The 19,772-nt window shown below is 42.9% G+C and overlaps 1 protein-coding gene across 1 annotated transcript in view; it reads left to right on the top strand.

The window, feature by feature from the left end:
• Positions 1 to 292: 292 nt before the first annotated feature.
• Positions 293 to 19,772, top strand: part of unc5b (unc-5 netrin receptor B) — a 57,839-nt gene continuing 38,359 nt past the window's right edge. Inside the window, exon 1 of the mRNA XM_042502610.1 lies at positions 293 to 380. Within this exon, the coding sequence (XP_042358544.1) occupies positions 293 to 380 (88 nt within the window). The remainder of the gene's footprint in view (positions 381 to 19,772) is intronic.

Raw genomic sequence — 19,772 nt, 5'->3', positions numbered from 1 at the left:
TGATTACGGGCGGAAATAGCACCCTTTCAATCTCTCTCAGACATTCACAAGCTGCTCGGTGATGGATGTGTTTTGAGCGTTGCAGTCTGTTTGCGTCAACAGTCGAGAGTGAACTATTTACCAAAACAACGACACCCAACATTAATTACTGGAGTCGTTGTTGTTTTTCCTGAGAGATCCTTCAGGGGGAAAGACTTTGTTGGACGAGAGCCACATTGGTGTGCCAGAAGCTCCGCAGGTTACGCTGTGTCGGGAAAACCCGGGACGTTTTGCAACGGCGTAACCGGAAAAGATGCGCTCTGTTCGGATGCAGCGTGAGCAAGGTCTCGGTCCTTTGGTTCTTCTCCTCCTGGTCGGGAGATATGTCGTGTCTGGCACTGGTAAGTTTTTATTATTTGTAATCGTTTTGTTGTGACATTGGCAAAACAAGCATGTGCGCGCGCTCACACTGAGAGCTTGTTTTTATTTATTTTGAGTACATCAAGTCAATCAAATAGCAAATGTTTCCTTTTTTTCTAGTAAAAGTGTCAAACTACAAAGTTACCTTCACGCCTTAACTTTTGCTCCATGGGAATTTAAAATACATGCTTTGGACTCTACATCCCTAACAGTGCAGGGGTCTGGGGTCGCCTGCTGACAAGCACTTTTTTTTTTTTACGCACAGCAGAGTCTTCAGTTTTACAGTAGACCCGAGCTCAGAGCTCTCTTTTCTACTTGGAGCGGAAAAATCAAACTCCCCCGGTGCGCAGGGAGTAATTAAGGTTTTGCTCCATGCCTTCTTGGCCTCTCCAAAAAGAAAAAGAAAAGCCTTGTGAAAAGTGAGACAGAGCACTGGAATTGCTCCAATAGAAGAGATTCTTGATCTATTTCTCACTGCCAGATCAAAATATAGTGACACTTGTTTTATGCTTAAATTGTGTCTGAAATACTGAATACCAGTTGATCATAAACCATTGATACCTTTTCAATCATTATTTTATTAGACATGTTTCAGAGCAGGCTTTGATCAGGGGAAGAGCAGACTTCTATCAGTGCACTGCTCAGAGTTTAAAGACTGCAGCAGCTCTCATGGAGATGAAATCACATGGTGCACATGGGGCAGGTCACTGTTGGTGAGCTGATGGGACCTGGACACTAAGGTGACCATCTTCAGATGAATGATATTTGTGGCCTAGTGCTAGGCAAGCCTGGACTTTTCCTCCCCTCCCTTCACCAGATAAGATTGAAATACAAGGCAGAAATCTGAGGGGTTTAGTGGATTGTGGATTAAGCTCGGTTTACAGTGGAAAAAAAAGAACAATGCGGACAACAATGAGTGCAGAATCTACACAAGCTTTGCTAAAAGACCACTCCAAGAAATAAACTCTCTCTGGTGAGGAAGTCATTTTTTACTTAATGGCAGCAGTAATCTTTTGGAGGACACACTGACTGTCTGTCCAGGTCTGTGGCCATTTCTTTGTATGCCAATAAGAACCCCTCCACACACACGCACACACACACACACACACACCACAGCCGTACCTCCCAAGGTCCTCGTGTGTGTATTATTCCCTGAACAGGCGGAGCAGAAAAGCAGCTTACGTTTATTAAAATTGTGGACCGTTCTGAAATCCTTGCATGAGAAATGAGAAACGTTGATATAAACAGTTGAGGATTGCGGTGAGGTCCTGTTAGGGGAGCAGAGGCTGGGAGGAGGGGGACAACAGGGGACAATGGCTCAGTGTGCCCCAGTAAAGTTTCTGTCTGGGAGAGAGGAAGGCAGAGATATATTTAGGGAATGCATGATGGGACAGACAGATTGCATTTATCTTCTCCCATTGTGTGTGTATACCTTTCCTCTGCCGCCTCCCCCTCAGATCCCTCCTGTCTCGGTCTCTGCCTGCATTGTGGATGTGCTGAGCTCACATTTCTGCTATGGTGCTCCTCTTTCTGTGTTGACATACACATTAATTACCCAGACTGCCAGGAACACTTGTCTGGAGTAACTACCCTGCTGTCCGCTGCCTCTCTCTCTGTGTCTGTCATTATTAATGACTTCATCAGAATTAGCAAAGAAGCATAAAGGAAGTGTGTTTACACACAGTTTGTGACACATTAGGATTAAATGAAGATGATCAGGTTCCCAGTAAGCCCCTGAGGGGGGAGGACGAGGCAGGAGACCAGTGTCCAGACCGGGAGGTCAAGCCAGGAGGAGAGCGATGGTAGTGGAGAGGCAGTCGAGTGTTCAGAGTTAGGCAGCGTAGCATGTCAGACACTCCCATAGAGGCTGGATGAATAGTGACACTCCTCTTGGATGTGCTGTCTCATTTGTGTTAAGTGTGGGAATCCTCCCGCTCCAGAATAACAGCACTGTAAAATCTGACAAGTTCATCCTACTTGCAATAATCTTGGAAACGCACTGCCTTTAAAAAGGAAAGTTAATATAACTATTTATATCCCAATTTATGTTTACTTTATATCTAATTTTTAAGGTTTACTCAAAATCTAGTTGCATTTTCTTAATTTTGTGAAGTGTTTTGCACCTTAAAAATAGCAATTGGAATTATCTTATTCTTTCCAATTGTTAGAAACTTCAGTAAACAAAGTTAGTTTGACTTAACTTTTGCCAATGATGAAGGCAGAAGATCTGCAGGTTCTGTTTAAGAGCCAGCAGAATACAGATATATAGCACAGTATACTTGGTTTACTGAAGTTGCGAAAACTTAGAAAGATTGATTTAATAAATAATTTTTCGGTGGCTACAACTTCAGAAAATTAAGTAAATATAACTAAATTTTGAGGAATCCGAATTAGAAATAGTTTATTGATCCCCGGGGGAAGAATGTGGGGTAAAAAAGTAAACTTAACAGTTAGATGTAAACTAAACTTGAATTAAGACTACTAGGTTTATTTACTTACATTTTCAAGGGAAATCCATGTCGTCATTTTTTAAAGTAAAATCAATGTGTCAGATTTTAAAGTGGATGCAGCGGCTGCATGGAGACTCTTTAATATTACATGTGAGCTAATAACAAGGTTGCTGGAATAATTGTCTTTCTGCTCTGTAGTTTGGTCCGCAGATTTCTATAATTTTCTGACAGCTTAAGATTCTAGCTGTATGAAAAGAAAGGAATGTGACAACAAAGCTAACCTCAAACAAACAGCAACGTAGATTTGGCTTCAAAGACGCTCAACAGATTGAGATGTCAGATTAGATTAAAGTGTCTCTGAAACATGTAGTCATAACAAAAGTGCTGCCAGGCTGTTGCATCTGCAGAGATTTGGACAGGTGGTTGGGCTCTGTGATAAATAAACAGACCGACAGCTCTCTTTGGGCCAGGCCACGGGCCAGACTAGTTCCTCAGGCAAGTCCTGCTGGCAGACCCGACCAGGCCACATTCTGTCCCGGAGCAGTGCATTAGTTTTATGGCCGTCAGGCGGCAGGGGATGGGATCGCTGGCCAGCCACTGCCCTCTCTGCTGTATTATTCATACGTGCAAAGTGGTCTTTGTTAATATTTAAAATGTGCTTATGATGCTCAAATTCTTGACATCAGAGACAGCAAAGGAGAAAGAAGTAGGAGGGGAACAGCTGCCCCGCTCTCTTTGGCGTAACTGACCCGGATGGCTGCAGGGGGTAGTGAGGGATTTTAGGGTACCAATAGGCATTTATAGACTGGATAAAAGAGTGGCAGTTCGAGCAAGCGTGCCAATTGCAGCCGGGAGCTGCTGCAGAGGGTGCGTGTGAACCAAACAAGGAGAGGGGTTACGCAGGGTAATTCTATCCATCTAAAAGTGAAGAGGAAAAAACAGAAAGGAGATGGAAGAGAAATGAGTCTGCGAGAGACACATTGAGATAGATTGATCTCAGGGCATGGCTTTTAAATATCCTTTATGAGAAAAGAGCGAAGAAGAAAACTCCATAGCAGTGGCATTCAAGCGTCATTAAACCTCTGGCACAGGCCAGAGAATGAGACGGTGTGTGTGATGTGTGCAGGGAGAAATAGGTGGAAGAAAATGAGAGGAAGGCAAGTGATGTGCAGCAGGACCAGGTGAAAGCTAGCAAAGCAGCAGAAGAAACAGTGGTTAAGAGAGGAGATCGCTGAGGAGGGAGACGGAGGGTGGAAAGTGAAAAAGAGACACACAAATCCACTTGGGGGATGTTTTTATTAAGGCTCTTATCGATGGAGAGAGCTCACAGTATTAAGAGTAGACATGTTTAATGCTTTGCCAATACTGTGCATGTTAGACTGGACCATAAATCTGCAGCAAACAGCACGGGCTCTGTAGGAGGCAGAATAGCGAGGTAAATGGAAGAAGGAGCTGACTATAAAGAATGGAAAGAGGAATGGGCAGCAGAAGAAAGTTTCGAGCTGAGATTGGCAGACTTGAGATGAATATGGTTTTAAGCACGGGCCATTTTTTTTTCGTCTGCAAAGACAATATGTTTCTCGGAGTGTTTAGAATCCGGGGTAATAATGATTTAATCAATACTGCTGAGCTTGCCACATAATTCAAACTGTGTGTTATTTAAAAAAAAGTGTACAAAATTATCATCAAGTGAAGCGGTTTTAAAAATTTCATGTAATGCCTCCTTGGATTCTGGTTAAAAATGTCTAGTTTATCTCTCACCAGATGGTCTCTCCTACCTGTGCGCTTTCATATAAAACAGTCATAAAATGCAGGAATGTTTCAATTTAATCCAAATATTTAAAGGCATTGACGTTTGAAATTTAAAACAGCTTTCGACTGAGGTTTTTATCCCAAGGTTGAACTTGTTTATTTTGATAGTAAAAAGTATTTTAATCTGTCAGTGACTTTCGAGAATGAGATTTGCTTAATAAAACACAAAGGTTTTGGCACAGGTCTTTAAATAGCCATGAGAGGAGTCAAAACTTTTTAGAGAGGGGGATGGATGGATGGATGGATGCATGGGCCGGGGGTGGAGGAGGGAGACTTTCGGTGGCAGATGGGGGCTGAGTTGCTGCTGGGCCGGCAGGACAGGGTACCCCCTGCCCCTCCGTCCTGCCCTGTGGGGGGAGCTGGGTGGGGCAGACAGGGAAACGGGAAGAAAACCTCTGTGGGGTTCTATTGTGCTTCAGATGAATAGGAGACTCCACAGAGCTTTTGCTGCCCCTTTGTGTGGGGTAAAGGGGGGCAGTGGCAGAACACACACACTCATTCACAACTTCAACAGGAGCATGAATGTGTGTGGTCATGCTTCTTTAAGTATGTGTGTTAGTGTTGCATAAACGCTCACACACAGGTGAAGATCACACCTGCTTGTTTCAGATTAGAAATCTCCTGGTTTTCATTGCGATTGATATGCTAAGACATGCTCACTGACATCTGACATCAAAAGTGCAACACCCACCCACGAATACACACACACACCCAAAACACACACGCAGACACACACATATGCAAAATGGAGCCACATCCTCTGATGAAGAGGTAGCATTTATATGTATAATGGTTGAAGACCTGCTGGGTCACTTGGGAGGAGTGAGAGAGTGAGTGCAGGAATTTTCATTTAAGATCTCAGCAGTACTCTGGGCATCGTGACCAATAGGATCAGGATTCACAACGGGGGGTCTCACCAGATCCTGAACAACCCCCTTACCCTCAGACGGACACATATACACAAACATAGACACACACACAGTGCAGTGGTTGTGCTGAGGTCTATAGATCAGAGGCAGTGTCAGCACTTGATTGGCTGTGCAGTGGTCCAGCGCTCTGCGTGTGTCCTCGTCTGAAAAGGGAGTTTTTTCAGACTGTGTAGATTCCCCCTCATCGTCTTAGCGGAGGCTTTTTTGTCTTCAAAAGGCAGTTGAGCCAAGTCCACTCAGAGCTTAGACCACAGCCAGTCTGTTAATGCTTGTGTTTGTGTCTGTTTGTGCCTGACTGTGTCGTGTGGGCTCGGCTAACTGGGGGAAATTTATCTTAAGGTGTGTGAAAATGTGCTGCATTAGGGAGGACGATGGCAGTTAGCATTATTCTGACTTCCTTTTTATAAATGTGGCACACAAAGCTACATTCCCCTACATCCACATTAATAAATTGCCTTCACTTGTCCCCATTTCCCCTTCCTTCAATCTCTTGATAGTCTCATCAGGTGTATTTATAGCTTTATAGTCTCACATATGCCAACCTCTGTCATCTCTATCTCTCCCGTTCCATCATTTTTTTCCCCCAACTAGCTCTCTGGCGGAGTTTGGGAATTGCTCTTTAGAAGGCACTGTGAAGAATCCCATTTCTCTAAACGTAACGCTTATTAGGGTCCCATCTGCCCTCAGGGTACTTATGAATGTGGGGGGTGTTTGGGTTGTCGTGGGTAGGTAAAGGAGGGGAGTCGGGGCGGGGGGCTTTGTCATGGCTATGTGTAAGTGGATGTGGGTGCCACCGGGGGCTTGTGCGAGGTGGGAAGGGGGCTCTTAACGCTGCGGAGCACACACAGAGCAGCTGGTGTGTCTAAAGTAGGGGAATGACACACAGACCTCCCGGGAGAGACTGCGTATTGAGCGTACGTGCGCATATCTCCGGCTGCGAGAGGGAACGGAAATGATCCTGCCTCCTTCTGTCTGCATGGCAGGCAGCTAGGCAACAGCAGGACTTTCAAACAACTTACAATTTTTTCCCTCCTCCCTTGGGTTTTAAATCAAGGCGAATGATGCCTAATGAGTGTATTTGTTATTGGGGGTGGGTGGGGTTGTGTGATTGGCTGCGTGTCAGCAGAGTGCTGCTGTGTTATTTAATTTAGTGGCTGTCATGGAGTTAAAGCACCATGTTTGTCCCTTAAGCTCATTGCCCCCGTCAATAATGGAACTGTGATTGGCCACTTAATCAGAGGTCAACAAGGGCACAATTCTCCTCAATTTGAGCTTTAGAGATCATGCTAAAGGAAAAGGTCTGTCATGCGGTCTCCAGCTTCATCTCCGAGACATATGCAGACACATACAGACACGCACAGTAGGGGCAATAATCCCCGCTTCTGCTCAGACACTCTTGGATCACAACCATAGCAAAGAGAGGAGTGAAAGAATGAGATCTGCCCTCATCCACTCTTTAATTCCTCCACCCGTCTTCAACTCCAGGACTTAATTCTTGCTTCTCCTCCAGAGGATTTGACTGGGAGCCTCAAAACACACAGTAAAGATTCTCTTCTCGCCTTGGATGCAGGTCTTAATCAAGGGCTGACAGGCTCCTCTTGGCTTGCGTTTGACTGTTTGCCGTGTGTGTGTGCGATGGGCGCGTGCTGATGGGAAGCCAGCCGTATTACTTAGGTATTACTCCCTTTTCTGCATGGGTCACAGTGGGGTCACGCTTGCAGTCTCAATCAGCACACCGCTCACACACCCATCTCTCTCGCTCTGGCAGGCGCTCTGATTGCACAGGAGGAAACCTGGTCTATCCTCCTGGTTCATTCACAGAGCCAGGTGTACGCCAAGTACGCTACAAAATGCCACCAGGCGTCGGGCCGCTGAAGAGTTAGGAATCGTTTTAAATGAGCGCCATGTGTGAAGTCGAGGCCGGGTCTAATGTGGCAGATGTACCTGCATGTAATTAAGGTTAGATTTAAGTGTATGAGCTCACACGCGCATCAAGTGTGTCAGCGGGTGTGTGTTTCAAGCCTCTTACCTGCTGCTGACCAGATGGGCTCAACAGTCGACCTCGCACTCACCTCTTCCCGCCACTCTGTTCAGATTAGCTGGTGAGCTGAGCGAAGGCACAGAGGCATTATAATGGACACATCAGCCCCCCACCTTCCTCCCGCTGCAGCACCCAATCCTGCACACACGCATTCAGCACATGTACAGCCCTCATTCTTCACGTAGATATTTAGGATGGCGATATGCTCTCTCTCTCTCTCTGTGTGTGTGTGTGTGTGTGTGTGTGTGTGTGTGTGTGTGTGTGTGGTTGGGCAGTGCCTATGGCCTGCTGTTTACGGGGATTATGAAAGCAGATGGACAGCCATGCTGACTGGTGAGGGTTCATTAACTCTGGGTGCCTCTGCTCTGACTCTGCTGTTGCTCAGCTAAACTTGCCTCCAATCCTCTCAGCAACAAAAGATGAGTGAGTGTGTATGTGTGTGTGTGAGTGTGTGTGTGTGTGTGTTTTTGCGTGTACAGCAGGTAGAGAAAGCACCTCACACACACAAAGGAGAGTCACATAGACGTTTATCGATCGGGGATGTATGAAAGCTTGAAGTTTCTGCCTGATTGGTTTATATGGAAGCATTGCGGCGGCCGCCACTTTTTTGTTTCTGCGCTATCTGACGTCATCGTGTTAAACCGCTCCCAGGTCAATTTGTATTGCATCATTCCTTGTGTCGTTTGCCGTCAAAGGATGATTTTTATCCATGAAAAGCAGCAGTTGAAACATGTTTCATGTAATCATACCAGTGCCGGCTGAGGGGTTTTGATTTAGCATGATGCAACATCTTCAGCAGAGGACCATTTCCATGGCATTTCACAGCTCTGCCGGGGGAGATGAATAGGTATAGTTATAGTGGGTCATTAAACACTGAGCGGTGTCTCTCTCTGTCTATAGCTTCAACCTTCACGCTGCAGCCAGCTCCTGCCCTCCTCTCTCCTCCATGGCTAAAAGAAACATGGATCACGCAGGGACAGACAGACATACCTGTGGAGAGCCAGACAGACACATAGACAGACAGACGGGTTGGCAGATTCCTGGGCAGATGGGTTGTTTGGAACCCCTCAGAGGCCTCGGCGCCATCAGACAGACAGACACAGGAGTAGTCAGTCACCTAGTGTCATGCAGCCTTGGCAGAGATGTAACAGGAGTAAGAAAACGGGAAAAAAAGTTCAAAACAGTACGAATGGCGTAACTGACTTTTTCCATCATCAATTAATCTCTTGATTGTTATTGTTATTTTTATTGTAGTCTATTAAAGCTGCAGTATGAAAATAACGTCACATTCTGAATGAAGCGCATGAGACAGATAATCTGTGAAAAAAATCACATCCCTCCTCCTCGCTAGAATCTACAGCGGCACAATCAAAACAACCAGTCAGAGCTGAGTTGTCTTCAGTCATGTCAATCACTGTTCACATGCGGTCAGACTGTCAAACTCACTGTTACTGCATTGCCTACTTTTTGCCTCAAATGCTTTAAAAAAATATGTTAGCGTGCCATTAAGCTGTAAAATAAGAACATTTCCACCATATTGAAAACAGTCGACTGAAGAACCACACATATGCAGTTCACAAGCATCGATTGACATGATTGACAGCTGTGTTAGAGACTCCTCTGCTCCATGGATGTATTATAAGTCTGATTGGTTGTTTTCATTTATGTGCGGTGAGGCCATTAGGAGCACTACAAGGCAATAGAGTAGGCAGAGGAATATGATTTACAAAGATTATCTGTCCCATTTAGTGCTGTGTGAATATAGTGATTGTTTCAGCAAAATGACAAAAGTTATTTTTTAATGCAACTACAGTGTTAAATGTCAGTAGATAATGAAAAATGCCCAGTACAGCTTTCCAGATCCCTAGGTGTTGTTATTAAATTGCTTGTTTTATTGAACCAACAGTCCAAAACCATTTATTTTCATGCTTGGATTTTTTAAAGGATAAAAAGTAGAGAGATTTGGAGGTGCTGGTATAGTTTGATTATGTTGCCTTTGGACCAAACCAGGCTAGCTGTTTCCCCTTGTTTCCAGTCTTTGTGCTAAGCTAAGCTAACCAACTGTTGGCTGTGGCTTCATATTTGGTATCCATATTCTCATCTAACTTTCAGCAAAAATAAAATAGGTCTGTTTCTAAAGATTCTCCTTTAAATGATGAGTCGGTGATGAAATTGCTGTTGCTTAATTCAACTAATCAATCAACTATCAACTAATTAATTATTGTAAAAACACCTCTAGTGTGGATTGATATGGCTCCATAGTCAATTTACGTTGTGTGGAACTGATTTTTCTGGTTTAATTCCTGCGTTATTATATGTAGACTTTTGTCACATATCATTGTCTTTTTCTCACACAGCTCTCAATTGTGTTTTGAGCACCCAGCTGTTTCCAAACAGATACTGCTAAACTGTTAAAATCAACACAAAGATCCCCTCAGATTACCAACTCAACATAATTGCAGAGGCACAGGGAAATCATTAACAGGTACCTTTTTCTAGTGTTTTGCCCCCCGTACCCTTGAGAGTAAATACTATTTTACAGCAGCAGATTGTAACTGAAGCCTTTTGTGATGAGGTGAGGAAGCCTTTTTTTGTTCGATTTAGGCAAGGAGACTATGAATGGCAGAATGGAATAGAACATTTACGTGTGCATGTCAACGTCCGCCCACGCCTCAATCGGTTCCAAAGTGTTTGTGTGTGTGTCTGGGTATGCACGCATGGTCTGGCGAGCTTGTGCGCCGAAATGCTGTTGCTTCCGGCGTCCCTCTTTATGCTCTTGTGAGCGTGAGTTTGTGAGTGACAGTTATACAGTGGTGGGGAGTGTGTAAATCTCTTTCCTTCTAAAGCTCTCAGCGGTGGGCCTTACATTAGCACAACAATTTACACATCTGTCCTGAGGCGAAGAATGGCCAACTCTGAGAATAATGAAAGTCTCAGTCACAGATTGTGTGTGTGTGTGTGTGTGTGTGTGTGTGCACGAGAGAGAAATCAGGAGAGGTAGGAGAGTCTCTGTAAACAAGAGACTGAGGAGGTTTATTAAAACCCCACCACCACTCACCATCCTTTTGTCCTTCTATTCTCTGTGTCCCTCACCTCCTCTCCCCCTCTTTCAGCCAGAGGAGCGATTACATGCCTCTGTCTCTCTTGTCTTTCATCTCTCTCTGTGAAGAGGAGAGGAATGAAGGTCTTCTGTGGCGTGTAATTACACAGAGAGATCCTGGATGAGGGCGTCTGTCTCCACAAACAAAAAAAGCAAACCCCTCTCCCTCTAAATACCTCTTGATAGGGCGAGATCTAAAAAGAGACATTTAACTACCTTTGATCCACCGCAGGGCCCCTTGTCTTTACCTGCCACTTATGGAGGCCTAATAAGTACTATCACAAGTCTATTTATTTCATTAGAAGCACTGACACTAACATATGCGTGGCTCAGCTCCAACACCGTGGGAATGAAATACACAGCTCCTCCATTCATTTTAAGCGCGGAGTCATAATCATGACACATTTACAGGCCGGTGTTCCAATCTTACCCATGAGTCATATTGCTGAATGATTATGGAAGGGCGGATTTTTATGGGCTTACATTGGTATTGGCTCAACCTCTAATTGGCCCAAAGCACATTTGCATTCTGGGAAGGTAATAATGGGGCTCTTTGGAGGCACTTTAAACGAGAAAGTCATTGCACTCTGACTTAATTCTGCTCATAGAAGTGCTGATGCCTCCAGATGGCTTTTTTACTGAGTGTGATATGGCCATTTTGTGTGCGTGATCATACACATACCCAATACATTGGGAATAGCTAACTTGCTAGCAATGCCACTGGTCTCTTGTCACCCATTTTGACACTGTAATGTTTTTATTGCTGCTTACTTCATACTTGCAACAGAGGAGAAATGCAAATAAAGCTAGCTGATATGACATTTTGCAGAAATACAAAATAGGTGTTGACACTAATAGGCTTTTTGTTATGAATCTAACAGGCAATTTTTTTTCTTTTTTCTCTCTTCTGTTAGCACCTCTTCTTTGTTTGTATCCAAATGTATGCTTGAGTGTTGAGCTGAGGGAAGCAAACAAAGGTCATACAGTGTGGTTTAACATTCTGCAAAGGTCACTGAGGTCAAGCAACTCTCTGTTTGAGAGCGGGAGTCGGCCTGAATGTGTTTAACGTGTCTTTTTACTTGTGTAAATCCGCCCCCATTGAAAGAGACTTAACTGTTTCTCTGAACTCACTGTGAGATGAAGTGAGCGTTCTGGTGCTGCTCAAACAGGCCTTGGCGTCAGACAATAGACCGGGGTCTTCTGTTGCACTTAGCTGAAGCTGCTGAATAGACTCTGAATAGACCTGGAGTGGTGCGGCCATGCAGCTGCTGGACAATAGCGTGCTCAGCAAAAAAAAAGGCAGCCAGTGACCTCGAGGTCTGTGCTGACCCTGTCCACTATGATCCCTGAACCCTTGCCACACAGAGGCAGCACCAGGGAAGCCCTAGCAGAGACGCTGCAGTAATTCAAGCAAATCAGCCAAAATCACAGTTTGGAGCACAGTTTAGCTTCTAGTGGTTCGCATGAAAGAAATACTAAAATATTTGGGGGAATTCATTCAGTTGCTTTCTTGTCAAGAGTCAAATGACCGGATCACTCTTTTATCTATTCTCAAACACTGGAAGCAGAGGGGTAACTGCTAGCCATGGCAATGTCCAAACTCAACCTGGTCTCACTTTCAATTGATTATTTTGAAACGGTGCATGTAATAAGCTTAATTGTCAAAAACTTATCCAGGAAGGGTACGAGTGTCGTAGTTTGACATGTAGGGACACTTACCAAGCTGCAGTATCTGATCAGTTGGGAGTGAGAATGTTTTTTAATCCATATATGAACAGAAATACAATCAAGTAGTGGGTTTTATGGGTAGTTACCTGCCAGAACTGGACTTTCTTGGCAAGGCGTTGTGACTTTCTGAAGTCCTGTAATCACATTGAGGTATTTTGGCTCCAAAATGATGAAAAAATCCTTTAATTTTGATTTATCAAAGGTTCTACACCCTCTTCTAAGGTCATAAAATCAGTGTGACCCTGGTATATGAGTTCTACTTTGTCCTGAAATTTTAGCCATACTGTAATCAGTGATAGTTGTTTTTTAGTTTGTGTTGTGATTTCACTGTCCAATCAGAAAATTCTCATTGTCCTGCCCTTTTTTGCCCCCATCAGTTTTTTTAATGAGACTGGCTGAAGGCAATATGTTCACAATGATTGAACTATCTATTTACACCCAGAATAGATAATGAGTTTAATGGGTTATTGTCTAACTGGGTGGTGATATTTTTTAATAAATCTGGATCCCATTTGGAAATGAATGCGTTCAATTTGCCTTTGTGACAGAAAATGTTCAGGAATCCATCCCGCCGAGGGACTCTTTCTCTTTGTTTGAGCAGGCAACAGGAAGCATTTTATTCTACTTTAATAATAGCAACTCTCTGAGCCTCAGACATACTCTCATTTCCCAAAATAAACACCATCATCACTCTTACACCCAAAATCAAACACAACTTTACACAAAATACCACCATCAGGAATAAAAACATCCACACACAGGCGCTGCAGCCTCCCTCCCAGCATTTGATCAACAAGCGGCCTCCCCTCCTCCCCATTTGTGTTTATTCTGGGGATTATTCTGACCTAATCTCTTTAGAGCATAATTCAGATTAGATTTTGTGTTATTATTATTGCTATGTCCATTCCCTACTGTCCTGCTGGGATTTCTTGACTGCCGTTGCACTCCTGTGTTCGGAAAATTGATTAAAACTGCTGACCACTGGCCTAGATACAGTAGCACATGATGTGGAAAGTGGATGAAAAAATAAAAGCAAACACAATGATACAGTGCTGCATATTTTAAAAACATGTACGCTCTAATAGAAATGTGGGAGAACATGCTCAGCAGGGTGGAAGCCGTTTGTAGAAATCATCTCTTTCATGCATTTATCCTGCATTGATCCTACATCACAACAAAGAGGATGTTCTTATTCATAGAGGTTGAACAGTATATCGAAACATTTGCCTCTGACAACCATCGACAGTTTGCTTTTAACTTCCTTGAAGAGAACAGAAAACTCTGCTAATTACCTGAAGCAAAAGTCTGTGTGCGTGCACTTAAAGCTGGGTCTCCATCTGTATTTGAGCTGCCATATTGTCCTGAAAGTTGCTCGACAGTTTGATATTCAGACGTCTTGTTTAGTCTGCATTTTTGAGATAGTGTTTAAACACCATCTGCCTCTTACCTCTGTCTCCGAGCTCGGCAATCTGAACCAGAGCACCCTTGAATAAATTACAGTATATGTGTAAAATTACAGTGAGTGCAGAAAATAAAAACACATTCCCTGTCATTCATTATGTTTTCAGCGCTGAGGGTCTAATTTTCAGCATCTTACTCTCCATTTTCCCTATATATATCACTTTATGAAAATCATACAAGAGTAAAATATTGCTTCATTTGACAATAATATATTGTTTCAGTTTATTTTTCCATTGTGGCCAATGAGCCAAATGACAGTGAATCATCACATGAATTTTACATCTAATATATGTTGTTGTTTCTTGAATGTTTTTCAGTCTGAAAAGAGAAAAAGTACCTTTTAAAGGAGGAGAGTGTTAGATTTAAGGGGGATTCAGTGGCATCTAGTGGTGAAGACTACAGATTGCAACCAGCTAAAACTTCTCCCGGTTATAATTCCTCCAGTGTTCATTGTTTAGGAGGTTTTTACTGAGAGCTGAATTATCCACAGCGGTCTCTTCCTTTCCATACAGATAGACCAGATGATTAAAACCGGTTAAAACACTGAATAAATCAGTTTCATGCTACAAATAGTTGTTTCTTTAAAGCTTTTAAGCCCATTTGAGGCAAGTACGTGCTAATGTGTGCTCACCCTATCTCTGGTCCAGACCTTCAGAAGGTTTTTACCATGAGTCGAATTATCCCGGAGGTCTCTTTCTCTCCAAAACAGTGATTATACTGGTAAAAACACTGGATAAAGCAGTTTCACATTACAAATCAGTGTTTCTTCTATGCTTTTGTGGCATGTTGGAGACACTCACCAAGCACCTGCTAATGAGTGCTCAACTTTTCTTTCTGAAAACTTGAAATCCACACATTCAGGAAGTTCTTACCAGGAACAGAATCATCCACAGAGGTCTCTTCCTCTCCAAAACAAAGTGACCTGGTGATTTAAACTAGTACAATGTTGAATAAAGCAGTTTCATATTACAAATCAGGGTTTCTCCTACACTGTTGGGCATATGAAAGACAGCCTGCTAGCCCAGCACCTGCTAATACACTCACCTTTTTTTCTCAAATAAATTAAGATCTGTATATTCTACCAGTTTTTAATGGACCCGTGTTATCTGCAGAGGTCTCCTCCTCTGAATAAACAGACTCTATGGTTAAATCCCGTTAAAACACTGAATAAAGCAGTTTCACGTTTAAAAATCTGTGTTTTTTACATGCTCTCATCAGGAAGGGACTTCTAACTACAGTACCCAACACAAAAACGCAGAATGCTCTATCTATATCCTGTGTTTGCTTTGTGCGTGCTGAGCTACTGTACAAACAAGCTGTGTATGTAGGTGTAAACGGCTCATGAGGCAACAAAAATACCATTCTTATTATTATACGCTAAAGAAAACATATGTATTATTGTATATTTCATTCCTGCCAATACAGCCCCCTAAATCATACACACTGGACCTTTAAATAAATTTCCACCAAAAAAAAGAAAAGAAAAAAAGAATTGAGTGCATTTTTGCAACTGTAAGCACCCGCATTCACCTTTCACAGACACAAAACATACACCAGCTCCCTTAGTCCCTGAAATACACGACCTGCACTTTACGTCCTTCCACTGCTCTCCTTTGCTTGCTTGTTTTTCTCAATTAAGATGAATTATAGAATTGCGTTGGGGAGCAGGGACAAGGAGCGCTTATTGTGATGTTACCCCGAGGCACTCAGTCAATGAGTTGGAGAGAAAAACAGAGTGCTGTGGATATTTTAGTCTCTGTGCCTTACACCCCTCAGATTCCTAATGGGCCACACGATATGCAACTTTAGCCAAACGTATGAGAGCCCGGTGTGAGGGAGAAAAGAGGAAGTGAAGCTTTGGTTTATTGCTCATATGTGGAGGTGGAAGGAGATGAAGGAAGGGAGACAGGGGCGGCGCGGGGGCTGTGTTTGTGCTAGCTGTTGGGGACTTGAAGACAGACCGGGCCGCAGTGTACATTTCATTACTCTGCCCTCCTCCAGAGGCCCAGGTGTGTGTCGCAGCTCCTTCTGTGGGCAGCGGAGTGTCTGATGATTAGATGAGCTGCGCCTCAGTAAATGGATGCTATTGATCTCCACACCTTGTTATATGGACCACCACAGAACATGATGAGTCCGAGACAAGACGGCGTGATGAATCTCACACAGTCCAAAATTGCCTCCTCTGCCCAGCTAACTTTCTTTCTTTTTCATCATCAAACTCCTTAAGTCGTACAGTAGCTTCACCCTGTCCACTTTGCTTCCCTGTGTCGTTCTGATCCTCTTTCCTTCTCTTTTTATTTGCTCCTCTGATCGCTTTCAGCGTCTCCACAGCCATTAAAATGATTGGAGACTGCGTAATGTATATTAATGTGCTTGTACTTTTAGAGTAGATTCACTGTGCATGCTATAATATTTCACGAGGAGAAAACACAGTAGCACATCTCTGTTTCGGGTAATTAAATTGAGATTGTGATCCGTTGTTTTTCAACGTGCACATGCGGAATAGTCGTGCTCTGTGGATCAGAGTGGGGCCACCAGTCAGGAGCCTATCACAGGTAGAGGTTAGAGGTCACAGAAGGGTGAGGTTGCAAAGACCTCTCATAGGAATGTGTTAGCGTGAGGTCGGTGCAGCAGAATCATGAGGGTATTATAATATTGAGCAGTGAAGCCTGGGATATGGAGTCAACAGAGGTTGTGACCTCTGAGCTACTGATTTGCACTGGATAAATTGCACTCTTCTATGTTGCTGTTGTGAGGGTGCTGGTGTGAGCTATCATAACAGAAACCTCAACATGAATACTGAATGTTATTAACTAGCTTCAGTATGCTGTGGGGTCGATAAAGCCGTGGTGTCTGGCATAAATTAAGCATATTTGCAGAGAAGCATCACACACAAACTCTCATTTCATTCACATCAATCACTTGCTGTTTGCTTTTCAGTCCGGTGCTAGCATGTTAACTATTCAAACATCTCCAGTCTTATTGTAGTGCATATGATGTTTTTCATTAACAGAATATAGTGTTGTATGTCTCACATGGTTTCTGTAATGTTGTCAGCCACCCAAACACCACCCACCTGTGTGTGCTTCAGCACATCCTCTCTGTCACACACGCACACGCTAAAATCTGGTTCTTTGTTGTGGTGGAAAATTGAAGTTGTGAAGTCAGTCGTGCTGAATAGATTGTAAATTGTGGGAAAGATATAAACACCTTTATGTTTGCAGACTGCCATTGTGCTTCACAAGTGACCCAAGTGACCTCAGCCGTATGAGGGTCAAACAGTTCTTTTCTTATGTTTTTTCCAGAACAGTGTGGCCATTCAGGACCTGCACTGTTGTTGAGCTGACTGTTGTGAACCATCAGTATTAAAAGGCTGAACCGTGAAACTTTCTAAAATCTTCTCAAGGGTGATATTAGAAAGTTTAAGTTTGTTATAGTTACAAAACCTGGGTACTCTATGAGATTGTGAAACTCTCACTACTTAAAGCTGCTGTAATCAATATTCCTGTAATTATAATGGACTAAATGACCATGTGTGATGTGTGAAGGGTTGCTAACATTAGCCACTATGGGTCATTAACAAATATACAAATTAGCTGGGACACAAACAAAATTATGCAGGTCACATTTATAAAAAGATAAGCTAATGTAACATTATCAAGTGCTGTGGATGCATTTTAACATCATTTTCATTCATCATTTCATTAATTTCAGTCAGCCATCTTTGGTGTTTCTATTGAAAGGAATGAAGAACATTAAGCCCAGAGGATTATAGCAGATTTTCGATTGTCAAACATCAACAGTGTTTTAATGAATTGTTATTATGATTAGTCTTTAATAAGGCCCATGCATAAAACACAATAATCTCAAAATGAGAAAAGATGATTTATGCCAGATTTAGCTGCAGTCCAGATTCTGAATGAGTTGCTGCTCATCAGTGTGTGAGCATAGGTGGCTTCAGTAATGCTAGGTGAGCAAGAACGACAGAGGTAGAGCCGTTTTGAAACGACAACTGGATGAATTGAGGGAAGTCAGTCTTTGAGTTGACATGGACACTAAGTGTGTACCTTAGACTGTATATAAAGATGGACAATACATCTCCACTTCCTCCCACTGTACAATAATAAAGCCAAAAACACCCCAGATACAGCACTGCCATCTATGTCATTTGGAGCAAGAGTCTATATTGTAGCGACCGGGAAGTGGGCTGTAGTATTGAGTTCACACCCATACACCCATTAAAAGTTAAAACTTAGCAGAAAAACAAACACTCACACGAACGTGAAAAACAGAAATCATCTTTGGGAAAAAATTGTATTTGATGCATATTTTGATCTTTTATTTCAGCGCGTGTTGCGTCCGCTAAGATAAAGGGGGCAGAGTTTATGACCGATACTGCAGCCAGCCACCAGGGTGTGATGTAGGTGTTTAGGCCTCACTTTTGGGGAGCTGTCATGTTGTCCATCTTTATATATAGTCGTTGGTGTGAACAAATAAACCATGCCTTTTTTAATGACCTTGCAATAGCTGAGACACCTGTCCTCATTGTAATTTTAAACAATAATGTTGACAACTGCCTCAACATATTGTTTTCAAGAAAATGTCTCTTAAAATCCAATGTTTCTACTTTCCCAGACCTGCCTACCAAACTGCAAACAGACACAGTTAGCTACTAGCTGGTGCACATATTGGAGTATTTAGCAGCTAAAGAGCCAGATATTACTCTCAGGGGTTGGTGGAGGTCACAACAGATCTAAAGGGTGAGTGAATACTAGATTTACATTTATCATGTTGTCAGACATGAGGCTTTAATTAATGCTAATGCAGCTCTTTACATGCTAAATGTGTAAAAATACAAGTGTTAACCAAACAATTTCACCATATCAACTTAAAAAAGTGATATCAATGTTATGTTTAGGCCTACGGCTTCACACTTCCCCCAAATAAACAAATGTATAAGTCATTTATGTTCTTTTTCTGTAAACATGCAGGATTGGTGTGGGTCATTGTGGTCATTTACTTGTATTAGATAAGACAAACTTATGTCCTGAAAGTTTTTCCCAAAGCAACTACTGTCCTTGATGATTTTGAAATGGATAGAGGCAGAAGCGCTGGTGCTGTAAGATAAAAGTGTCCACCTTACATCATAAATAACACATGACTGCTTATGTATGTGGAGCGCATACTGTTTGGCAGGAGTTTATGCACTACCTGCATTTCATTTTATTGTACTTTGAGTCTTTGATGGCGCATCTTTGGGCGTCGTCGCTGCTTTAAGCCCAGAATTCTCCAAGCGATTATACAAAGTTAATCTACGTGAAGCAGAATAATCCAGACTCCCAATGGGGAGATGGGCTCCTGTGTTGTCTGTGTGCATGTGTGTGTGTGCTTTCAAACCCCAATACGTCATCTATACACATTCCATAGATTGCCCCATAAATCCCATACAGAATAAAATCTAATCAGATTATGGAGCTTCCCATATGTTGCATGTGTGCTCTTGTTAAAGCTGTTTGTATGTGGATTCAGCCTATACAAAAACAGCCCCTACCTGTCATACCTTTTTGTCCATCTGCCTGTATTAGCAAGCGTAGCAGTGGATTAGGGGCTGACTTGCTTCCACCTTGTCAGATTTAAGGCAAAGCGGCTACAGTATTCAGATTCAGAGTGTGTGCATTTTGTTTATTACTTCCACCCAGTTCTGTCTTATTCTTTCCGTGTGAGTTCATTTATCTGAGCAGAGCTCTTTCTTTGGCTTTTCATCTTCAATAATCAATACTGGTCCTATGAATCCAGGTCATCTTGGCTCCTGTGGCTTCTCCGTCTCCCGTTCTCTCTCCGGCTCCATCTTT

Source organism: Plectropomus leopardus, chromosome 15 (assembly GCF_008729295.1).
Source record: "Plectropomus leopardus isolate mb chromosome 15, YSFRI_Pleo_2.0, whole genome shotgun sequence".
Classification (NCBI taxonomy): domain Eukaryota; kingdom Metazoa; phylum Chordata; class Actinopteri; order Perciformes; family Serranidae; genus Plectropomus; species Plectropomus leopardus.
This window is presented reverse-complemented; position numbering and strand designations above follow the sequence as displayed.